Below are 23,521 nucleotides of genomic sequence, written 5' to 3'. Positions count from 1 at the left end.
CTCTACTATGGCACTCCAAAAACTGTTCCCTGATCATCTTCTACCAGAAGGTCAGGGAAAGGAGACACATCTCCAACATGCTTGGTCCTACTATAAGAAATGGAGGCACATCTGCTAAATGCATGTCTGCTGCAAAAATTACTCTACTGAGCTTAGCAGCATGGCATGGAGACCATGGATGGTTGTATCACTGGGAACCCAGAATGCTTCACTGACCAATACCACATCCTACAGTCTCCACCTTATGCTCTTGGGTTCCCATTCTGAGCTGGAATAGGTGGGGCACTCTGAGTCATCAGCACTGGGTACTGATGTGGTCACTGCCTGATTCTCACACAACAACTCAGAAGACGTCATCAGGCCAGGCAGTGGGAGTAGGGCGTTTTCATAGAAAGCCTTCTATTATAAAGCACCTTAAGAATAGAAACACAAGATCAAGGAACCATTCCACTTTCTTCTGCCCCTGAGGAAAAAAAGAGAACAAAAGGAAGCTCCACAAGCACTTCTAGGAAGATGCATTTGCACCTGCTCCTGTTGGCCTTCTTTCTGCCCCCCAAGGCAAGGACAGGTGAGTGACCATCCCCTCTCTCAGAGGTCCAATCCTGAACCACAGCTGGCACAGAATTCCTGTCCTTTCTGCACACCCTGATCCATCCCTCTACCCAGAGCCTTCTGAATCCAAGTTCCAGCCCCACTGCAAAACCCCAAGGGAGACACTGGGAGAGTAGAAACAGGAACATAGGGGGCAGGAGACTGATTTGGAGAAGAGTCAGTGGATTCAGTCCCCTGCCTAGACACCATCCTGGTCATCTGGAAAGTGGGGTTTGGCTACAAGTGCACCCAGAGGGTGGAAGAGAGGAAATGTTCAATTCTCCTAGAAAGGGGCAAAGTGGGTCTGGCACTTATGTCTGGGGTGAAACAGGTGCACCCTTGCCAACTGCTTAGCAGAGAACTCTAGAGCCTAGGTGACCTCAGAAATCATGGAATCACTGTCCTCAGAATACTTCCTTTGCTCAGGTCCCAAGCCACTCCATCCCTTTCACAAACTCTGTTTCTCTTCCTAGACCTCTGGTGACTCCCCTGTTTTCTAGTAGGAGCCACTGTGGCAGACACTAACTTCTCTGCTTTCCAGAACCCCAGCAGCACTGCCCTACCAACCCTCACCCAGAGACAAACTAGAGCCATTCCTTTGTGCATCCCAAGGGCTACACGTCAGGTCTAGGAAATAGGACAGAACAACATCTGGAGTAAACTGAAGTCCTGTCCATTAGCAAGCAGCCAGTGTCCTAGGAATCACAGAACTCAGCAGGGCTTCAGAAATTTCTGGAAGCAGAAAGCTCCCCTGGGATTTCATTGTCCCTAGAAATGTATGCTCAACTCCACCTATGTAAGGAAGAAAAACTCATAGACCAACACCTGCTTTCCTTCCCTTTTTAAGAAGAGGAAGTTGAGGCCCCCATCCTCAGCCCCTGCCCAGACTCAGATTATCCAAGATTCCCAAATGTCCCCCCCCTGGATCTAGAGGCATGAAACAGATGCCCACCTGATGGATTCAGTGGGTACACAAGCAGGGTGACTTTTCCTTCAGGGGAGATCATCGGGGGACATGAATCAAAACCCCACTCCCGCCCCTACATGGCCTATCTTCAGTTTGTTGCTCAGGGTGTATGGAAGAAGTGTGGTGGCTTCCTGATAAGAGAAGACTTTGTGCTGACAGCCGCTCACTGCTTAGGAAGGTGAGGACCAGAAGATACCCCAGACCCTCCTGCAAACATTACACAGAGACCTCTGCCTCCTTCCCAGTAGACAAAATGACACCTGGGAGAATATGTGCAGGAGATGCCGTTAGGGGTGAGAAAGAAAGAGGATTGCCAAGTCCTATGGAGAGCAAGGCAGGTGACTCTGGAGGCACTACTGAGTAAGAAAGACCAGAGTGGCCAAGCCTGCCATATCAAGAGCTGGGAACATGCTTTTAAATGACAATGAAAACTAAAAAAAAAAAAAAATTGTATGTGTTTTCCTGGGCATTATTGAGTCCTGAGAACCTATGGCTTCAGAAATCTCCTCAACTGATAACAGAGGGCACTGTCACACAACCCAAGGTCTCCTCTCCTCTCTGTTCCCCCTCAGCTACAGCTCTACCCTGTCTCTGCTGTAGCCTGCTCTTCACAGCTCCTAGATATATTCTTTATGACTCCACATCACCCATGACCACTGCACTCTCTATGCAGGCCAATGAATGTCACCCTGGGGGCACACAACATTAAGAATCTGGAGAAGACCCAGCAGGTCATCCCAGTGAAAAGAACCATCCCCCATCCAGATTATGACGATCATTACTTATACAATGACATCATGTTATTGGAGGTATGTCCCTCTCCCAGCTACTTCTGACTCCCTAGTACAGGTACTACCCTCCCACCATGACCCTGCGCTTTTACTGACTTGCAACCTGGCCATCATGGTGTCCAGGCCCAGAGGCCCTTATCTGAACTGAACTCTTTCTTCTCCCCCATAGCTAGAGAAAAAAGCCAAGTTGAATGCAGCTGTGCAGCCTATCAAGCTGCCCAGGGGCAAGGACAAGGTGAAGTCTGGGAAGGTGTGTCTTGTGGCTGGCTGGGGCAGAATGGCCCCAAATGGCCAACGCTCCAACACACTGCAGGAGGTAAAGCTGAAAGTGCAGAAGCACCAGGTGTGCGAGCGTGAGGAATTCTTAAAAGAGTACTACAAGAGTAGCATCCAGATATGTGTGGGGGATCCAAAGGAAAACAAAGCTTCCTTTAAGGTGAGACTGAGCTTCTGTCTCTCTTGGCTCTGAGGAGAGGGGTGTTTGGGGGAAGATCTGGGGCCAGGAGACCAGGCAGCATGAGCCTCCCTCACCCAGTTGGCTGTCATTTCTCCCTGGAAAGAGAAGAAGGGAGCAGCTGGGAGTACCTAGGGCCTGCATTGAATGAAGCCTGCCTGGAAAGCTGAGCTTGCAATGCTCCACACTGCCTCAGCTCACAGGCATTAGAGACCTGTGCACCTATGTGTGCAGTTGCTCTCACTAAGTGGCTCCTCAGCACTGGCACCCACCCTGGTCCCTGGGCTCATCCTCCATGCTGGTGTCTGTGCCACTCACCTGCTTCCACAACCTTGAACAATGCAACAGTGGTCCCTCACACTTTCAAAGGGAGACGATCCCAGAACCTGGGGAGCAGGACACAGGCTACCCCGGGAAGGAGGTGAGGTAATAACAATGTCCACAGTCAGAACATATCAGCTGAGGGCCTCCAGGGTCCTGCATAGTCCTCTGAAAGCAGACCCTACATTTCATCCTTGTCTGAGAGGGAGCCTGAGATGGCAGGGAGGATCCAACCAGGATGATACAGGCTCAGTCCTCCCTCTTCTCTCTTCACAGGGGGACTCCGGAGGCCCTCTTGTGTGTAACCATGTGGCCCAAGGAATTGTCTCTTATGGAAATAAAAATGGGAAACCTCCTCGTGTCTACACCAAAGTCTCCAGATTCCTACAGTGGATAAAGGAAACCATGAAAAGCCACCAACTGCAGGAGACAGACTAAAGCACCTATGGGACTAAACTTCTCTCCAGAAACTGAGTCTAGAATCACCCTGGAGGAGGTGCCCACAACTGAATAAATGTCCCTTAGCCATGTGAGAAGGCTGGTCTCTTCTTTATTCACTGGCCTTCATTCACAGGGTCTGTGTGCCAGGCAGCCAATGTCACAGTTCTGTATTTTCTGCTTTTCCCTCCTCTTTCTCCCCTCAACACCTGCCTAAATCCCACAGAAAGCTGTGACCCAGCTCCTTCCCACCCCTCCAGTATCTCTGGGGCTTGCCTTTCTGCCAGTGTTGGAGCTGGGCACCACCAGGAGAAATTTTGAATGGCTCTTGTCCTGGGTCTCATGGTGAGTATTCTACCTCCTTCCTTGTATGAGGGGACAGAGAGGAAGGGGAGAGCACCATGGGTCCTAGAGGCCAGGTAGGCACAGCTGAGGTCACTGCTAAAGGACATGGTCCTACCCCCTGGGCACAGGAAGGGCCCTCCTAAACAGGATATTTCTCTTCCCCAGGTTTATCCTTAAGAGGAACAGTCCTTGAATAGCCCCTCATTCTCACATGGAATTACATTCCTTCCCTGACCTCCTCTGAGTTCAGAGTCCACCTTGACCTCAAACTTCATGGCTGCCCATTCTTCTCCATCCCTGCTCATATTCTATCAAATCCTCTCAAGATCACACTGATCTGGGCTGCTCCCTTACTCAAATCCCTCCACCTAGGACTCCCAGATCCCCATGGGTTTCCATCAGGCCTTTCCATTGGGGTGCCAGCCCAACTCATGCCCTGGCAGAGAGGGGACATCATAAGAACCAGGGCAGTGCTGGCACCACGCAGGGTCCATGGAGGACCTGGCTGGCAGGATCTCTCTCCAGAACACTTGGTCCTTCTTTCACTTGGGCACAGCTAAAGCAACCCCTCACTTTCAGATTGGTGTTCTCCCATGTGCTCAGGGTCCACTGGCCACCTGATCACTCAGCAGCCTAAGCCTCTTTCAGCCTGTCCTCTTGGTCACTGCCAGCCTGTAGCCTGAGACATCCTGCTAGTCTTCTAGGCTATACCAGTTGTATAAGTTCCATAAAAGAGTGCTTTTCTGCAGAAGGACTGTGAAACACAGCTTTTTCCATCAATCACACTCATTGAGCACTTCATAATGGCCAGAACTTGGGGATATACCGTTAAAATGATAATAGACCCAAGTGGAATGAACACTGTTGAAGACTTTCCAAATTGTCCTGCTCCATCTGTAATGCCAGATTTGTGGGACCCCAATAGACCTCCAGGAGCCAAATCCAATGCAATCACACAAGAGTCTTTATTGCAAGCTAGAGCCTGGACTCACAACCTTTTCTAATGCAGTGGTCTCAGGGAATGAATCCCTGTCCTTTGTTCAGTGATATTTTGTAGGTTTTGGGGGGTAGAATATGCGTCACAACATCACACAGCAAATCATTCCATACTGCGGGAAAATCAAACAACAACTCTTAACATTGATTAGCACATTCACTGGCAGGAAGAAGTTGGGTATGGATGATTGGTTAGTACAAGAGGGGGATTCCTTTGAACTGATTGGTTTAAGCCACAAGGGGTGTATGTGCTAAACTACATGGTTTCCCAACATGTTATCAGCCACCAAAAACTACTGGGGAGTCATCTGGAATCCCAGGCATTTTCCCTGTCTCATGCTGATTGGAGGTTGCTAGGGGGTTGCTATGGGTCTTCACCTAGCTTAATTGAGTAAGGGACACTTGGCACTGCATATCTCTTGTTATTTATAGACAAACACCTCAGAAGGGTGGGTATGTGCTTAGGAGTGCCCTGTTGGTTTTTCCAGGGACAAGGGTCATGCCCCCTTCCTTGGACAGGCTTTGAGATAGAAACTGTTTTCAAAAATGGAGTCACATCAGTTTCTCACATCCTCGCTATCTGTCTATAAGGCATAGACCCATGTGAGAAATACATTAGAATTTAGAATTCATATCTTAGTTTTATTTCTAGTTACATGCAATATGAATACAATATTGCATGATGCTCTAGGACAAAGACTATGAATTTTGGAAGTGACTTTCGTCATTTAGTTTGTGGATGTGAAGCTGCTGAACACCAGAGCTTCCTTCTTAGGAAAGAGGGCAACAAATAGGGAAGAGATTACCAGGGCAACCTTACTTTATTTGTTTTCAAAGTAGCAGATATAAACGCCAGTGTACAGATTCACATTGAAGGAGACAAGCACATCTAGTAGGACTGCTCAGAAACATAATCCCCGCCATTACTGCACCCCTGCCATACAGAACAACATGAATCAGGGAGGCTCCTGGGGCCTGGGAAAATGGAAACATGGCTCTAATATGCAGGCCATCATGGCTACTGCTCCCATCCATGTCCCCATTGCCACCTGGGAATGCCTTTGGTGGGAAGTTCCTGTCTTGGAGATCACAGATACAGTGTGCAAGTTTTTGTTAAATAAAGGTATGCCTGTGTGGGGCTAACCCCACAGCCCTTGACCAGGGTCTGTTCATTGATTTGAGACACAGGAAGTTTAGCACAAGTTCTAGCTCTAGATTAATGTCCCCTTGTCCCAAACACATACCACTTTACACTCCTTTGTCACATGAAGTAAAATCTTCACCTTCAATTTTGTAACTCTCAAAGGTATGCCCTTTTCCATCCATTTGTGTACACATCATGCTGCCACACAAGCATAATGATCTATAAGGAAAAAGCAATGGATGTCACACAGCTTCACATTTGCGACTGAAAGAAATTCCTGCATCTAAGACATGCTAGGAACAGGCTTCTGCATTAGGAAAAGAAAAGAAGAAGAAGGAGGAGGAGGAGGGGAGGAGGAGGAGGAGGAGGAGAATGAGAAGAAGGAGAAGAAGAAGACACAGAAAGTCAAACAAAAAAAAATAGTATTTCAAAAAGTGACTTGGTCATTTGCCTACATATTCAATTTAGGAGTTACAGCTACTTTGAGGAAAAGGTTCTGTAGTTTAAAATAACTTTTAAAACCATTCTTGTAGGCCTTTATCCTCCTAAGGAAGAGGAAGAAGAAAGGAATGCCCAGGAAAGGGTAATGACTGACCAAAGGTGTTCACACCAAGCCCAGGTCCCCTCACCACCATGCCAGAAAGGGACCTTTAGTGTCTCTAACACTCAGCCTGGGGTGGCTTCCCAGCATCTGCAGGCATGAGATGAGCTGCTTTCTGCTCAGAAACCTCCCTAGAGAGAAAGTCTCTGTGCCCTCCTGCAGTTGCGCAGTGACAGGATTTCACAGCACCTTCCTCTAGTAGTAGAAACCACCCAGAGGCACAAGTGGGTGGATTCAAATGTCAAATAAAAATCTCTCTGGTAAAGTTAACTACATAGATAAATATGAAAGCTAGTATTGTTATATTTTTGGTCTCTAGATCCTCTTTTTCTCCTAAAATATTTAAAAGGAAAATTCATAAAATAATGTTAATTGGCATATAGTATACTAGGACATAATTTGTGATGATAATAAAGAGCGGTATGGATCTGGATAGGAGCAGAGTTAAGGTGTGTTGTTGAAGGTACATTGGTATTAATTCAAACAACATCAGTATACCTGTAGGATATTCACTGTACATTCTATAGCAATCATTAAGAAAGTAACTTAAAAATACACTCAGAAAAGTAAACAAATGATTCAAAATTGTACATTAGAAAAAATCCACCACGAAAGACAGCAATATTGGATGAATGGAGGAGCAAAAAATATATGACTAAAAAAAACACACAGGAAACTGGCAGAAAAAAAGTTTCTTACTATCAATAATCACTTCAGTGTAAGTGGACTAAACTCACCAATTCAAAATCAGGGATTGGAAAAAGGGATTAAAACTGTAATATGACCATATGCTGCTTTGAGACTTACCTTAGATGCTACTACATACTATATAAAATGAAAGGACAGGGGAAGATATTCCATGCAAAAGTAATCTAAAGAGAGCTTCGGTGGCTATGTTAATATCAGACAAAAAAGACTGTAAAATAAATCATATTAAAAGACACAAAGAACACTGCATATTGAATAAAAGTCAATACCTCAAGAAGATAATACATATGTAACCTTCAAAGACATATAGGCACCCAACATCAGCTCTCCAGAAAGATGAAGCAAACATTGGCAGAGCAGAAGGGAGAAATTAACAGTTCCATAAAAATCCTCGGGAGCTTCAATACCTTGCTGTAATAGTGGATAGAATATCTAGACAGAAGTTCAACAGGATACAGAATTGTTGAACAACACTGAAACCATCTAGACTGTCTGACAGCAACAGAATGCACATCTCTCTCAAGTGCATATATAACATTCTTCAGAGTAAACAATACATTATGCTATAAACCAATTTTCAGTGTGTTCAAAAAATATTGAAATAATTCAAATTCTTTTCTCTAGTCACAATAGAAGAAAGCTAGAAATCAATAACAGAAGGAAAATAAGAGTTCTCAAACTTGGAAATTGAAATAGCCAATAACCAATGGTTCCAAGAAGAAATCACAAGAGAAATTAGAAAGTTCTTTGAGATGAAAGGAAATAAAACATAACAAAATGGATGGCATACAGACAAATCAGTGCTAAGAGAGAAACATATAACTGGGAACATGCACATAAAAGAGGAAAGGTCTCAAGTCAACATATAACTTTACAACTGAAAGAACTAATAAAAAATCAAATAACTCAGCCCAGCCAAAGAAAGAAAATTATAAAGTTTAGAAAGAAATCAGTAAAGTGGAAAAAAATCAAACCACAGGTAGTTTCTTTCAAAAGATAACAAAATTGACAAACTCTTGCTAAGATCAACTCAGAACAAAATGATTCATATTACTAAAAGCAGAAATGAAAGTAGAGACATTCCACCCATGAAACAGATTATAAAAGAACAATTGAACCCAGTAAAACTGGATAATCTACATGGAATGAACAAACTCCTAGAAATTCAGAAATTATCACAATTGACTCAAGAAAAATAAGAAAACTGACCAGACCTATAACCAGTAAAAACTTTGAGTCAGCAATTTAAAAATCTCCCAATAAATAAAACCTCAGAAACAGAGAGCTTCACTGGCAATTTCTACCAAACATTTACCTAAGAATATCACCAAATTCTTCTTTTAAAAAAATCAAAGAAGGGCTGGGGTTGTGGCTCATCAGTAGAGCGCTCACTTTGCACATGCAAGGCCCTGGGTTCAATCCTCAGCACCACATAAAAATAAATAAATAAAATAAAGGTATTGTGTCCAACTGCAAATTAAAAAATATACGTTAAAAATTTGAAGAGAAGGTAGCACTTCCTGACATTCAAAGAGACCAAAACACAGATATAAAAGTCAAGTAATTATGTCCAAAGAAAAGAAAATCACACACCATCATTCTTTATAAATATACATACACAAATCCTAACAAAATATAGTAAACCAAAACTTACTGCACAATAAAAGGATCACACATCCATGACTAAGTGAGATTTGTTCCAGGAAAGCAGGGTGTGGTTCAACATAAGGAAATAATCAAGGTGATACACTATATTGAGACAATGGAGAAGAAAGGCCATATTATAATCATCAAAACAGACACAGAAAAACACATTAGAAAAAATTCAAGACTCCTTCATGATTTACAAGATTCATCAAACTAAGGAAAAGAGAAATTCCTTAACATTATAAAGGATGTTTATCCAAAACCCAAAGCTATCATCATGCACATCTTCAACATAAGATGTATATATAAAACACTAGAAAAAACAGGCACAGCAGGAACTTACCTCAACATTGTAAAAGCTATCTATGCTAAACTCAAAACCAACATCATTCTAAATGGAGAAAAATTGGAAGCATTCCCTCTAAAACCTGGAACAAGACAGGGATGCCCTCTTTCACCACATCTATTACACAATCCTCTTTGACCACTTCTACATAATCCTTGAACCTCTAGCCAGAGCAATTAGACAGATGAAAGAAATTTAAGGGGAGCAGATAGGAAAAGGAGAACTCAAATTAGCACTATTTACCAATGATATGATTCTATAAATAGAAGACCCAAAAAATTCCATAGGAAAACTTATAGAACTAATAAATTAATTCAGCAAAGTAGAAAGATATGAAATCAATACCCACAAATCAAATGCATTTCCATATATCAATGATGAAGTCTCTGAAAGAGAAATTAGAAAAACTACCCCATTCACAATAGCCTCAAAAAATAAAATACTTGGGAATTAACTTAACAAGAGGTGAAAGACATCTACAATGACTACTACAGAACACTAAAGAAATAAATTGAAGAAGAACTTAGAAGATAGAAATATCTCCCATGTTCTTGGATACGCAGAATTCATATTGTCAAAATGGCCATACTACCAAAAGCACTAAACAGATTCAATGCAATTCCAATTAAAATACCAATGGCATGCCTTATAGAAATAGAAAGGCAATCATGAAATTCATCTGGAAAAATAAGAGACCCTAAATAGCCAAAGCAATTCTTAGCAATAAGAGTGAAGCAGGAGGCATCACAATACCAGACCTTAACCTATACTATAAAGCTATAGTAACAAAAATGGATGGTACTGGCACTAAAATAGACATGTAGACCAATGGTACAGAATAGAAGACACAGAGACAAACCCACATAAATACAGTTATGCCATACTAGACAAAGATGCCAAAAAACGTACATTGGAAAAAAGATAGTCTCTTTAACAAATAGTGCTGGGAAAACTGTGGATTCATGTGCACCAAAATAAAAATTCTTATCTCTCACCATGCATAAGACTCAACTGTATGTGGATCAAGGGCCTAGGAATTAGACAGAGACCCTGCATCTAACAGAAGAAAAAGCAGGCCCCAATCTTCATCTTGTTAGATTAGGCACTGACTTCCTTAACAAGACTCCTAAAGTGCAAAAATAAAATAAAGAATCAATAAACAGGATGGATTCAAACTAAAAAGTTTCTTCTTAGCAAAAGAAACAAACAATGAGAAGAAAAGAGAGCCTAGAGAGTGGAAGAATATCTTAACCACATGCAAATCAGATAGAGCACTAATCTCCAGGATATATAAAGAACTCAAAAAGCTTAACACATGCACACACACACACACACACACACACACACACACATACACACACACAAAAAGAACAATAACCCAATCAATAAATGAGCTAAGGAACTAAACAGACTACATACATGTACAAGTACAGAACATGTACAAGTGAACAACAAATATATGAAACAATGTTCAACATCTCTAGTAACTAGAGAAATGCAAATCAAAACTACTCTAGAATTTCATCTCACTCCAGACAGAATGGCAGTTATCAAGAATACAAGCAATGATAAGTGTTGGTGAGGATGTGGGGGAAAAGGTACACTCATACATTTCTGGTGGGACTGCAACTTGGTGCAACCATTCCAGAAAGCAGTATGGAGATTCCTTAGAAAACTTGGAATGGAACCACCATTTGACCCAGCTATACCACTCCTTGGTCTATACCCAAAGGACTTAATATCGCATACTATAGTGACACAGCCACATCAAAGTTTATAGCAGGTGAATTCACAATAGCTAAACTGTGGAACCAACCTAGATGCCCACTAATAGAAGAATGGATAAAGAAACTGTAGTATATACACACTATGAATTATTACTCAGCATTAAAAGGGAATAAAGTTATGGCATTTGCAGGTAAATGGATAAAGATGGAGAATATCATGCTAAGCAAAATAAGCCAATCTCAAAAAAAATAAAGGCCAAATGTTTTCTCTGATAAGTGGATGCTGATCCATAATGGGTGACAATGGGAAGAATGGAGAAACTTTGGACTGGGCAAAGAAGAGGATTGGGAGGAAAGGGATATGGTGCAAGAAAGATGGTGGAATGAGACGGACAGAATTACCCTAGGTACACATACAATTGCACAAACGGTGCAACTCTACATGTGTACAATCAGAGAAATGAAAGACTGTGTTCCATTTGTGTACAATGAATTGAAATGCATTTGGCTGTCAGGTACAACTAATCAGAATAAATTTTTAAAGTTTTAAAAAAGACTGTATATAAAGAAAATATCAAAGATCCAAACCAAAACCAGATAAAGTTTAGTAAATGAATTCAGCAATTTGAAAGATGCAAGATTAGTTGTGTTTCTATATACCAGCAATGTGTATGATAGAAAAAAGGAAATTAGGAAAACAAGTCTATTGATGAGAACATACAAAAAAGCAAAATACCCAAAACTAAATTTCACCAAGGAAATGAAAAATTATGCACTGAAAACTACAATGCATTGCTGAAATAAAGTACAAAAGACCTAATTAAAAGGAAAGACATATCTATGTTCACAGACTGGAAGATTATACTGATAAATGGAAATAGTTCCCAGATTCAATATAGTATGAAAATTCCAGTGGCTTTTGTTTTCTCAAATGGAAAAGACAATGCAATGAAATTGCAAGAATCCCCAAAAAGAGCTGCAGCTGTAGCTCAGTGACAGAACACTTGCCTAGCATATGTGAGACACTGGGGTTTGATCCTCAGGACCACATAAAAATAAACAAAGAAAATAAAGGCATTCTGTCCATCTACCAGTACAAAAAAATAATTTTTTTTAAATTGCCAAAAAGCAAAAATCATACTGAAAATGAAAGAAGTTAAAGGACTTCCATTTCTCAAATTTCAAAATTTAATACAAGTTATAGTAATCAAAACATGGTGGTACTGGCATAAAGAGAGACACATGGATCAATGGAATGGAATTAAGGGTTCAGAATTAACCTAACATTTATAGCCAATTGATTTTTAATAAAAGTGGTCAAGGAAGTTTTCACCACTCAGTGAAATAAGAATAATACCTTCAACAAATGGAATCAGGACACATGGACAACCACAGGCAAAAGAATATGGTGGACCTCCATCTCATTCCATGCTTCATAATCAACTCAAAATAGATCAACAGCCTATGTAATAGTTAAAAACATAAAACTCTTAGAAGAAATCCTCAGGGAAATCTTCATGCCCTTCTGATTTGACAATGGATACTTGGGTCTGACACCAAAAGATCAAACAAACCATGAAATAAATAAGTTGGACTTCACAAAAATCTTTTTTTTTTATTGGTCGTTCATAACATTACATAGTTCTTAATACATCATATTACACGGTTTGATTCAAGTGGATTATGAACTCCCGCTTTTACCCCGTATACAAATTGCTGTATCACATCAGTTACCCTTCCATTGATTGACATATTGCCTTTCTAGTGTCTGATGTATTCTGCTGTCTGTCCTATTGTCTACTATCCCCCCTCCCCTCCCCTCCCCTCCCCTCCCCTTTTCTCTCTCTACCCCTTCTACTGTAAATCATTTCTTCCATTTGTATACTCTTGACTTACCCCTCCTTTCCTCTTATATGACATTTTGTATAACCCTGAGGATCGCCTTCCATTTCCATGCAATTTCCCTTCTCACTCCCTTTCCCTCCCACCTCTCATCCCTGTTTACTGTAAATATTCTTCTCAAGCTCTTCGTCCCTACCCTGTCCTTGTTTACTCCCCTTATATCAAAGGAGTCATTTGGTATTTGTTTTTTAAAGATTGACTAGCTTCACTTAGCATAATCTGCTCTAATGCCATCCATTTCCCTCCAAATTCTATGATTTTGTCATTTTTTAATGCAGAGTAATACTCCATAGTGTATAAATGCCACATTTTTTTTATCCATTCATCTATTGAAGGGCATCTAGGCTGGTTCCACAGTCTTGCTATCGTGAATTGAGCTGCTATGAACATCGATGTAGCAGTGTCCCTGTAGCATGCTCTTGTTAGGGCTTTAGGGAATAGACCGAGAAGGGGAATAGCTGGGTCAAATGGTGGTTCCATTCCCAGCTTTCCGAGAAATCTCCATACTGCTTTCCAAATTGGCTGCACCAATTTGCAGTCCCACCAGCAATGAACAAGAGTGCCCTTTTCCCCGTATCCTCTCCAGCACTTATTGTTGTTTGACTTCCTTGTGTATTAAATGATAGTGTTGAGAAAATGAACAGACAACCAGCAGAAAGGGAGAAAATGTTTAAAAATCACATGTCTTAAAATAGTTTGGTATCCATGACATATGAAGAACTCTGATAACTCAACAATGAAACACCAAACAACGTAATTTTTTAAATGGGCCTAGGGCTTGACTTAATATCTTTCCAAAGAAGTTATGCAAATGAATACTCAAAAAAATGCAAAACATTATTAGTCATGAAAGAAATGCAAATCAAAACCGAAGTATCACCCCACTTCACACCACTACAAGTATAATAACAAATCACAAAAAAAAAGTAAGTATTGGCAAGCACGTGGAGAAATAGGAACCCTCACACATTGTGGGTTGGAATGTAAAATGGTGCAGCTACTGTGGATAATGCTTTGGTTCCTCAAAATGTTCAACATTGGATTACCATATGACCCAGAAATTCCATTCCTATATATGTATCCAAGAGAAAGAAAGAAAAATGTATTGGGTAACAGAAATCTGTAAACAAATGTTTAATCTCTGAATTAACCATAACAGTCAGAATGTAGAAACAATATGAATGCTCATCAAGAGATGAATGAATAAATTGTGGTGTAACACAATAGTCATAGGACAGAATAAATACCAATACATGCTGTGGGTTAGATGGATCTCAGCACACTATTCTAAGTGAAAGAAGCCAGGCCCAACAGATACATACATGATTCCAATTCTATGAAATATCCAGAATATGCAAATCCATGGAGACTGAAAGAGTAGCGGTTGTCAGGGGCAGTGTGGAGGATGGTAGTAAAAAGGGGAAAGTGGAGTGACTGACAGGCTACAGAGTGTCCTGGGATGATGAAAAACTTGGAATTACAGAGAGGTTGTGTTTGCACATTTTGAAACCATGAAATGTCACTGAAATTGTACACATTTTTTCTTTTTTGTTCTAATTAGTTATACATGACAACAGAATGCACATATTACATAAATGGAGTATAACTTCTCATTCTTCTGATTTACATGATGTAAAATCTCACTGGTCATGTAGACCTATATGCACATAGGGTAATAATGTCTGGTTCATTCTACTATCCTTCCTAGTGCTATACCTGCCCCCTCCCTGCACTCCACTCTTCCTTATACAAAATAACTCTGTTTTTTCCTAGCTCCCCCTGATACACACTTATTGTGAAATATCATCTACATATCAGAGAAAACATTCTGGTTTTGGTCTTTTAGGATTGGCTTATTTCACTTAGCTTGATATTCTCCAGCTCCACCCATTTACCAGCAAATGCCATCATTCCATTCTTCTTGAAGGCTGAGTAATATTCTACTGGATATGTATACCACATTTTCTTTATCCATTCATCTGTTGAAGGACATTTAGGCTGGTTACATACTTTAGCTATTGTTAGTTGAGCTGCTATAGACACTGATGTGGCTGCATCACTGTACTATTCTGATTTTAAGCCCTTTGGGTATAAACCAAGGAGGGGGATAGCCAGGTCAAATGGTGATTCCATTTTAAGTTTTCTGAGGAATCTCCATACCACTTTCTATAATGGTTGCACCTGTTTGCAGTCCTACCAGTAATGTATGAGTGTACCTTTTTCCCCACATCCTCTCCAACATTCATTGTTGCTTGTAATGTGCAGATTGAAATTGTACATGTTGAAGCAATTAATTGTATATTATATGAATTTTACCTCAATATTTATTTATTTTTCTGCAGTGCTGGGAATCAAAGTCAGGGCTTCACACATGCTAGACAAGCACTTTACCACTCAGCTATACCTCCAGGACCAATCCCAAATAGTTTTTAAATAGACCATACACAATGCTTAGCATAATTTCTTTTTAATTTAAAAAATGAAGATATTACATGATAAAATAGATCACAGAAGACATTAAAGGTAATTATCAATGCATGATAAGAAATCAGCTAATTTTAATTCATTTGCTTAAGTTATTGTATAAATCTTACAACATTAAGAATTAAATGCATATTAATTTTTAACAACTAAGAAAAAGAAACTATAGAAATATTAACTGGTTTGTTTTCTTTCAGTACTAGGGATTGAACTCAGGGCCTTGCATTTGCACAGACTCCACCATTGAGCTACATCTCTAGCCCTGTTTATTTTGAGACAGAGTCTCACTAAGTTGCCCAGGCTGTCCTCAATACTTGTAATCCTCCTGCCTCAGCTCCCATGTGCCTGAGAATAATATATTTTTTTAAAAGCATTAAGAGAATGTTTAAGCTGTAGGGTTGAGGATAAAAGGAAATTGCATTGCATGTACAATATTGTCCCAAGTACAATACACTGCTTAACTTTAAACATCTGTGTGGGAGACAGGCAAACTTGTTACTTTTGCTTTCTATTTTCTACATTTTCTTAATGATACATAATAACCACAATTAGACAAGTAATTTATTTTTTAAATGCTTGCTGTTGGGTACATTAAGTTTCTTTTAAAAGCAAAACTTTAATAAATGTAGATGATTTGCTGTTAATTAGGAGGACGCCTATACTGGAATTACTCATTTTGAAACTTAATGTTCGCCTAGAAAGATTGTAAAATACAGAGAACACAAAGATGGAAACTTAAATCACCAGAATCTAACAATTTCGAGATATAGTTGACTTTTGAACAACATAGGTTTGAAGTGGATAGGTCAGCTTGTATGTGGATTTTGGCGGTCAGGTGGATTTGTGAAAATTTTGAAAAAGAAAAAGAAAAAGGAACCTCATAGCCTAGAATATTGAAAAAAAAAATTTTTAAGGGTATGTCATAAATGCATAAAATATATGTATGTAAGACTCTATTTTACCATTTGCTACCATTCAGTATACATGCATCTATTATAAAAGTTAAAACTTATCAAAACTCACACAAACTCAGATCATACACAATGCCACTCAGTGGAGAGAAAGGCAAAAAAAAAAAAAAAGTGAAGAAGCTGCATTAAATCTTGACTGCATGAATGAACTGCAGCACATCTTCATCCACTGCAGTAATTTCATTGCCATTTCCAGTTACTGTTGCTGTGAGCTCCCATGTTGTGACTCTTTAAAAGCCCCTGTGATGCTGATCATCACCAGGTGAGCTCCACACTTTCAAAGGTGGACAGTAATTAGTTGTTCTTATAAAAGACCTGAGAATGGGCTCAGCTAGAAGCAATCCTTCACTTCCAGTGGAGTATGAACATGGGCATTACCAGTGTCTACTGTGAGACTTCTGTCAAGAGCTTCCCTCTCTGGCCAAATATACGGAGGACTAAAAGGACAATTATTGTCATTTGGCTGCCCAGCATGCTTTCTCATGTCACATTGTATTAGTGACCTGACTATCTTTTAGGATACCAGCCCTCTTTCATCCTTAGTTCAATTGGTTTGGGTGGAACCTAACCCCAGTCTACACTGAGAAGTAGGAGTAACCTGGCTGAGGTCAATCAGAGGATTCAACTCTTTGAGCCTCAGCAACTTGTTAATTTAGGCCAGTGAATGTTCAGTGTGAGAATTTTACTTGAAACATTGAGACGAGAGGTGGACTCTATCACACTGAGTTTTGATACTTAAGTGAGAGATGTATAAAATCTTCCTGGGAAGAAGCCATGATGATGAATGGTTTGCCAGGTAGGATTAGAGGGTGGTAGATGTGCCTTGTTACTTCCTGTCCATCACTCTGGTCATGACCTTCCCCACCCAAACTGTGCCCTGATCATTTTCTACCAGAGGGTCAGCTCTCCAAGGGAAGGAGACAAATCTCCAACATGCTGGTCCTAGCACAAGAGATGGAGGCACATCTGCTAAACACATGTCTGCTACAGAAATTACCTTAATGAGCATAGCAGCAGGGCATGGAGGCCATGGATGGTTGTATCACTGGGAACCCAGAATTCTTCACTGGCTAACACCACATCCTACAGTCTCCACCTTATGCTCTTGGGTTCTCATTCTGAGCTGGAACAGGTGGTGCACTGTGAATCATCAGTACTGGGTACTGATGTGGTCACTGACTGTTCTCCCACAACCACTCAGAAGACGTCATCAGACCAGGCAGTGGGGGTAGTAAGCTCTCATATAAAGCCCTCTATGATGAAATGCCTTAAAAACAGACAGAAACACAAGATCAAGGAACCCACTCCACCTTCTTCTGCCCCTGGGGACTAAAAGAAATCAAGAACGAAGCTCCACAAGCCCTTCTAAGAAGATGCATTTGCTCCTGCTCCTGTTGGCCTTCTTTCTGCCTCCCAAGGCACAGGCAGGTGAGTGACCATTCCCTCCCTCAGAGGTCCAACCCTAACCCACAGGGGGCACAGAACTCCTGTATCCCTTCTGCACACCCCCTGATACAGCCTTCTACCCAGAGCCTTCTGAATCCCAGTTCCAGCCCCACTGCAGAACCCCAAGAGAGACACTGGGTAAGCTAGCAGTAGGAACATAAGGGGCAGAAGTCTTTTTGGGAGAAGAGCCAGTGGATTCAGTCCCCTGCCTAGATACCATTCTGGTCATCTGGAAAGTGGGGCTTGGCTATAAGTGCACCCCAGAGGGTGGAAGGGAGGAAATGTTCAATTCTCCTGGAAAGGGGCAAAGTGGGTCTGGCACCTGTGTCTGGGGTGAGACAGGTGCACCCTTGCCAACTGCTTAGCAGAGAACTCTAGAGCCCAGGTGACCCCAGAAATGCTGGAATCACAGTCCCCAGAAAACTTCCTTTCCTCAGTCCCAAGCCACTCCATCCCTTTCTCCAACTCTGTTTCTCTTCCCAGACCTCTGGTGACTCCTTGTTTTCTAGTAGGAGCCACTGTGGCAGACACTAACTTCTCTGCTTTCCTCAACCCCAGCAGCACTGCCCTACCAACCCTCACCCAGAGACAAACTGGAGCCATTCCTTTGTGCATCCCATCAACTACACGTCAGGCCTAGGAAATAGGACAGAACAACATCTAGAGTGAACTGAAATCCTGGCCATTAGCAAGCAGCCAGTGTCCTAGGCAGCACAGCACTCAGGAGGGCCTCAGAAATTTCTGGAAACAGAAGGCTCCTCTGGGATTTCATTGTCCCTAAAAATGTATGCTCAAGTCCACCTATGTAAGGAAGAAGAATTCGTAGACCAACACCTGCTTTCTTTACCTTTTTCAGAAAAGGAAGTTGAGGCCCTATCCCTCAGCCCCTGCCCAGACTCAGGTCATCCAAGGTTCCCAAATGCCCCACAGTTCTGGAGGCATGGAACAGACGCCCACCTGCTGGATTCAGTGGGTGCACACAAGTGAGGTGACTTTTTCTTCAGGGGAGATCATCGGGGGACAAGAGGCCAAGCCCCACTCCCGCCCCTACATGGCCTATCTTCAGTACTTGAGTCAGAATTCATTGCGCACTTGTGGTGGCTTCCTGATAAGAGAAGACTTTGTGCTGACAGCTGCTCACTGCTTAGGGAGGTGAGTAGCAGGAAACAACCCAGACCCTCCTGGAGACATTCCAGAGATATCCCTGACTCCTTCTCAATGTTAGCACAAAAGGACTGGGCTAGACACAAACTTCACAGATCAGCAAAAGCCTATATTCAGGAACAGAGTCACACCTCTGATGGACTCACTTTCCTGGTAGAAAATGAGCTACTGGCCAAAGTGAGAGCTTATGCTTACATAGGTTACCCTGAGAGGTGATTTTAATTAATAAGCGTATCAGTTTGGGCACTCAGGAATTTGAGATCTGTTATTACCTGGACCAAGGGGAGGGTTCTGGGTCAGTGGTCAGTATTTAGGATTTATATTTATTGGGCCAGATGGAGGAACTGGGCTAGGATTTGTTTTGAGAAGGATCAATGTTTTACCCTCTTTCCAGAACCTGCCATTCCATGCTTGATAAATATCTCCTCCCTGAGAAAGAATGTACTGGGAAGGGATCAATATATTGCCTTCATCCTCATTCTCATTTCCCAGGCCATACAATTTTGCAGTTTGTTGTTTTCCATATTCAGTACTCAGTAGACACACAGATCCCTGGGAGAATATGTACACAAGATAACTTCAGGGATGGAAAAGAGGATGGGAAAATTCTTAGGAGGGGTAGGCAGGCCGACTCCAGAGGCACTACTGAATAAGAAAGACTGGGGTGGCCAACCCTGCCATATAAAGAGCTAGGAGCATGCTTTGCCATGAAATGGAAACTAAAAAATTGCATGTGTTTTCCTGGGCATGATTGAATCCTGAGAACCCATGGTTCAGATATCAATGGCCTCAGAATTCTAACTACCTCAATGCTAAGAAGCAGAGGGCACTGTCACTCAGCCCAAGGCCTCCTGTCCTCTCTGCTCCTCCTCAGCTACAGCTCTACCCTGGCCCTGCTGTAGCCTGCTCTTCACAGCTCCTAGATGTATTCTTTATGACTCCACATCACCCATGACCACTGCACTCTCTATGCAGGCCAATGAACGTCACCCTGGGGGCACACAACATTGAAAAGCAGGAGAAGACGCAGCAGGTCATCCCAGTGAAAAGAACCATCCCCCATCCATATTATGACAATCAATACTTCTACAATGACATCATGTTATTGCAGGTATGTCCCCCTCCCAGCTGCCTCTGCCCTCCCTAGTACAGATGGTACCCTCCCACCATGACTCTGCCCCTTTACTCACTTCCATCCTGGCCATCATGGTGTCTAGGCCCAGAGGCCCTTGTCTGAACTGGACTCTTTTTCTTCTCCCCCCATAGCTAGAGAAAAAAGCCAAGTTGAATCCAGCTGTGAAGCTTATCAAGCTGCCCAGGGGCAAGGATAAGGTGAAGCCTGGGAAGGTGTGCCTTGTGGCTGGCTGGGGGAGAATGGCCCCAAAAGGCAAATACCCCAACACACTGCAGGAGGTGGAACTGACATTGCAGGAGGACCAGGTGTGCAAGAACCACTTCAGCAATTACAATAGTAACATAGAGATATGTGCAGGGGATCCAAAGAAGAAAAATGCTTCTTTTCAGGTGAGACTGAGTGTCTGTCTCTCTTGGCTCTGAGGAGAGGGGTGTTTGGGGGAAGATCGGGGGCCAGGAGACCAGGCAGCATGAGCCTCCCTCACCCAGTTGGCTGTCATTTCTCCCTGGAAAGAGAAGAAGGGAGCAGCTGGGAGTACCTAGGGCCTGCATTGAATGAAGCCTGCCTGGAAAGCTGAGCTTGCAATGCTCCACACTGCCTCAGCTCACAGGCATTAGAGACCTGTGCACCTATGTGTGCAGTTGCTCTCACTAAGTGGCTCCTCAGCGCTGGCACCCACCCTGGTCCCTGGGCTCATCCTCCATGCTGGTGTCTGTGCCACTCACCTGCTTCCACAACCTTGAACAATGCAACAGTGGTCCCTCACACTTTCAAAGGGAGACAATCCCAGAACCTGGGGAGCAGGATAGAGGCTGACCCCAGGAGGAAGGTGAGGTAATAACAATATCCACAGTCAGAACATATCAGCTGAGGGCCCTTAGAGTCCCGCATAGTCCTCTGAATGCAGACTCTACAGGTCATCCTTGTCTGAGAGGGGCCTGAGATGGCAGGGAGTATCCAACTAGGAGGATACAGGCTCAGTCCTCCCTCTTCTCTCTTCACAGGGGGACTCTGGAGGCCCTCTTGTTTGTAACCATGTGGCCCAAGGAATTGTCTCTTATGGGAAAAAAGATGGGAAACCTCCAGGTGTCTATACCAAAGTCTCCAGATTCCTACAGTGGATAAAGGAAACCATGAAAAGCCACCAAGTACAGGAGACAGACTAACTCTGTAACTAACCTCCTTTCCCAGAACTGAGTCTAGAATCACCCTGGAGGAGGTGCCCACAACTGAATAAATGTCCCTTAGCCATGTGGGAAAGATGGTCTCTTCTTTATTCACTGGCCTATATTCACAGGGTCTGTGTGCCAGGCAGCCTTGACACAGTTCTCCTATTTGCTGCTTTTCCCTCCTCTTTCTCCCCTCAACACCTGCTGAAATCCCACACAAAGCTGTGACCCAGCTCCTTCCCACCTACTCCAGTTGTCTCTGGGGCTTGCCCTTCTGCCAGTGTTGGAGCTGGGCACCACCAGGAGAAATTTTAGATGGCTCTTGTCCTGGGTCTCATGGTGAGTTTTCTACCTCCTTCCTTGTATGAGGGGACAGAGAGGAAGGGGAGAGCACCATGGGTCCTGGAGGCCAGGTAGGCACAGCTGAGGTCACTGCTGAAGGACATGGTCCTACCCCCTGGGCACAGGAAGGGCCCTCCTAAACAGGATATTTCTCTTCCCCAGATTTATCCTTAAGAGGGGCAGTCCTTAAATAGCCCCTCATTCTCACATGGAATTACATTCCTTCTCTGCCCTCCTCTGAGTTCAGGGTCCACCTTGACCTCCAACCTCATGGCTGCCCATTTTTCTCCATCCCTGCTCATATTCTATCAACTCCACTCCAGGCCACACTGATCTGGGCTGCTCCCTTACTCAAATCCCTCCACCTAGGACTCCCAGATCCCCTGGGGTTCCATCAGGCCTTTCCATTGGGGTGCCAGCCCAACTCATGCCCTGGCAGAGAGGGGACATCATAAAATGTCAGTGCTGGCATCGTGCAGGGTTCATGGAGGACCTGGCTGGCAGGATCTCTCTCCAGAACACTTGGTCCTTCTTTCACTTGGGCACAGCTAAAGCAACCCTTCACTTTCAGCTTGATGTCCTCCTTTGTGCTCAGGGTCCACTGGCCACCTGATCACTCAGCAGCCTAAGCCTCTTTCAGCTTGTTCCTCTTGGTCACAGCTGGCCTGCAGCCTGAGACTCCCTGCTAGTCAGCTAGGCTTTATCAGTTGTGAAAGTTCCAGAAAAGAGTGTCTTTCTGCAGAAGGACTGTGAAACACAGCTTTTTCCATCAATCACACTCATTGAGCACTTCATAATGGCCAGAACGTGGGAATATACGTTAACACAGTAACACACCCAAGTGGAATGGACACTGTTGGAGACTTTCCAAATTTTCCTGCTCCACCCTCCCTATCAGTCCATAAGGCATAGACCTATGTGAGAAATCCATTAGAATTCAGAATTCATATCTTAGTTTTATTTCCAGTTAAAGGCAATATGAATATGATATTGCATGATGCTCTAGGACAAAGACTATGAAATTTGGAAGTGACTTTCATCATTTGGTTTGTGGATGTGAAGCTGCTGAACTATTCACCAGAGCTTCCTTCTTAGGAGAGAGGGCAACAAATAGGGAAGAAGATTACCAGGGCAACCTTACTTTCATTTGTTTTCAAAGTAGCAGATATAAATGCAAGTGTACAGATTCACACTGAAGGAGACACACACACACACACATGCAGTTGGACTGCTCAGAAACATAATCCCAGTCATTACTGCACCCCTGCCGTACAGAACAACATGAATCAGGGAGACTCCTGGGGCCTGGGAAAATGGAAACATGGCTCTAATATTCAGGCCATCATGGTTACTGCTCCCATCCATGTCCCCAGTGCCACCTGGGAATGTCTTTGCTGGGAAGTTCCTTCTTGGATATGGTGTGTAACTTTTTGTTAAATAAAGATATGCCTATGTGGGGCTAACCCCACAGCCCTGGATCAGAGTCTGTCCATTAATGGGGCACTGGAAGTTTAGCACAAGTTCTAGCTCTAGATTAATGCCCCCTTGTCCCAGACACACACCACACTACATTCTTTTTAGACATGGAGAAAAATCTCTTCAGTTATGTAACTCGCAAAAGTATGCCCTTTTCCGTCCCTTTGTGTACAAATCATGCTGCCACACAATCTCATAATGATCTTCTATAAGGAAAGAGCAATGGATATCACACAGCTTTGCATTTGGGGCTGAAAAAAATTCCTGCATCTAAGGATGCTAGGACCAGGCTCCTGTACTGGAAAAAAAAGGGAAAACACAGAAGAAAAAGCAAACAAAAAATAGTATTTAGAAAAGTG

The 23,521-nt window shown here is 42.7% G+C and overlaps 2 protein-coding genes across 2 annotated transcripts; both read left to right on the top strand.

Annotated features, from left to right (window-relative positions):
- The first annotated feature begins 492 nt into the window (after positions 1–492).
- Positions 493–3,562, top strand: LOC144255432 (granzyme B-like). Its single transcript, XM_077800119.1, has 5 exons — positions 493–568; positions 1,589–1,736; positions 2,232–2,367; positions 2,519–2,785; positions 3,401–3,562. Exons 1-5 carry the CDS (start codon positions 514–516, stop codon positions 3,560–3,562), a joined length of 768 nt encoding a protein of 255 aa, XP_077656245.1. The 5' UTR covers positions 493–513.
- A 14,217-nt stretch (positions 3,563–17,779) lies between these two features.
- On the top strand, positions 17,780–21,341 carry LOC113200623 (granzyme B-like). Its single transcript, XM_026414117.2, has 5 exons — positions 17,780–17,858; positions 18,881–19,028; positions 20,016–20,151; positions 20,307–20,564; positions 21,180–21,341. The coding sequence occupies exons 1-5, from the start codon at positions 17,804–17,806 to the stop codon at positions 21,339–21,341; spliced, it is 759 nt and encodes a 252-aa protein (XP_026269902.2). The 5' UTR covers positions 17,780–17,803.
- Positions 21,342–23,521: the final 2,180 nt, after the last annotated feature.

Source organism: Urocitellus parryii, chromosome 6 (assembly GCF_045843805.1).
Source record: "Urocitellus parryii isolate mUroPar1 chromosome 6, mUroPar1.hap1, whole genome shotgun sequence".
Taxonomy (NCBI): Eukaryota; Metazoa; Chordata; class Mammalia; order Rodentia; family Sciuridae; genus Urocitellus; species Urocitellus parryii.
Note: the sequence above shows the minus strand (reverse complement) of the source record. Positions and strands in the feature narration are given on the sequence as shown.

What these genes read in the sequence shown, in the direction of transcription:
- LOC144255432 (XM_077800119.1), top strand. Translation starts at nt 514, where the DNA reads ATGCATTTGCACCTGCTCCTGTTGGCCTTCTTTCTGCCCCCCAAGGCA. An exon ending in GCCCCCCAAGGCAAGGACAG is followed by an intron (nt 569 to 1,588) that starts GTGAGTGACCAT and finishes CTTTTCCTTCAG; the next exon opens with GGGAGATCATCGGGGGACAT. An exon ending in AAAACAAAGCTTCCTTTAAG is followed by an intron (nt 2,786 to 3,400) that starts GTGAGACTGAGC and finishes CTCTCTTCACAG; the next exon opens with GGGGACTCCGGAGGCCCTCT.
- LOC113200623 (XM_026414117.2), top strand. Translation starts at nt 17,804, where the DNA reads ATGCATTTGCTCCTGCTCCTGTTGGCCTTCTTTCTGCCTCCCAAGGCA. An exon ending in GCCTCCCAAGGCACAGGCAG is followed by an intron (nt 17,859 to 18,880) that starts GTGAGTGACCAT and finishes CTTTTTCTTCAG; the next exon opens with GGGAGATCATCGGGGGACAA. An exon ending in GCTGCTCACTGCTTAGGGAG is followed by an intron (nt 19,029 to 20,015) that starts GTGAGTAGCAGG and finishes CTCTCTATGCAG; the next exon opens with GCCAATGAACGTCACCCTGG.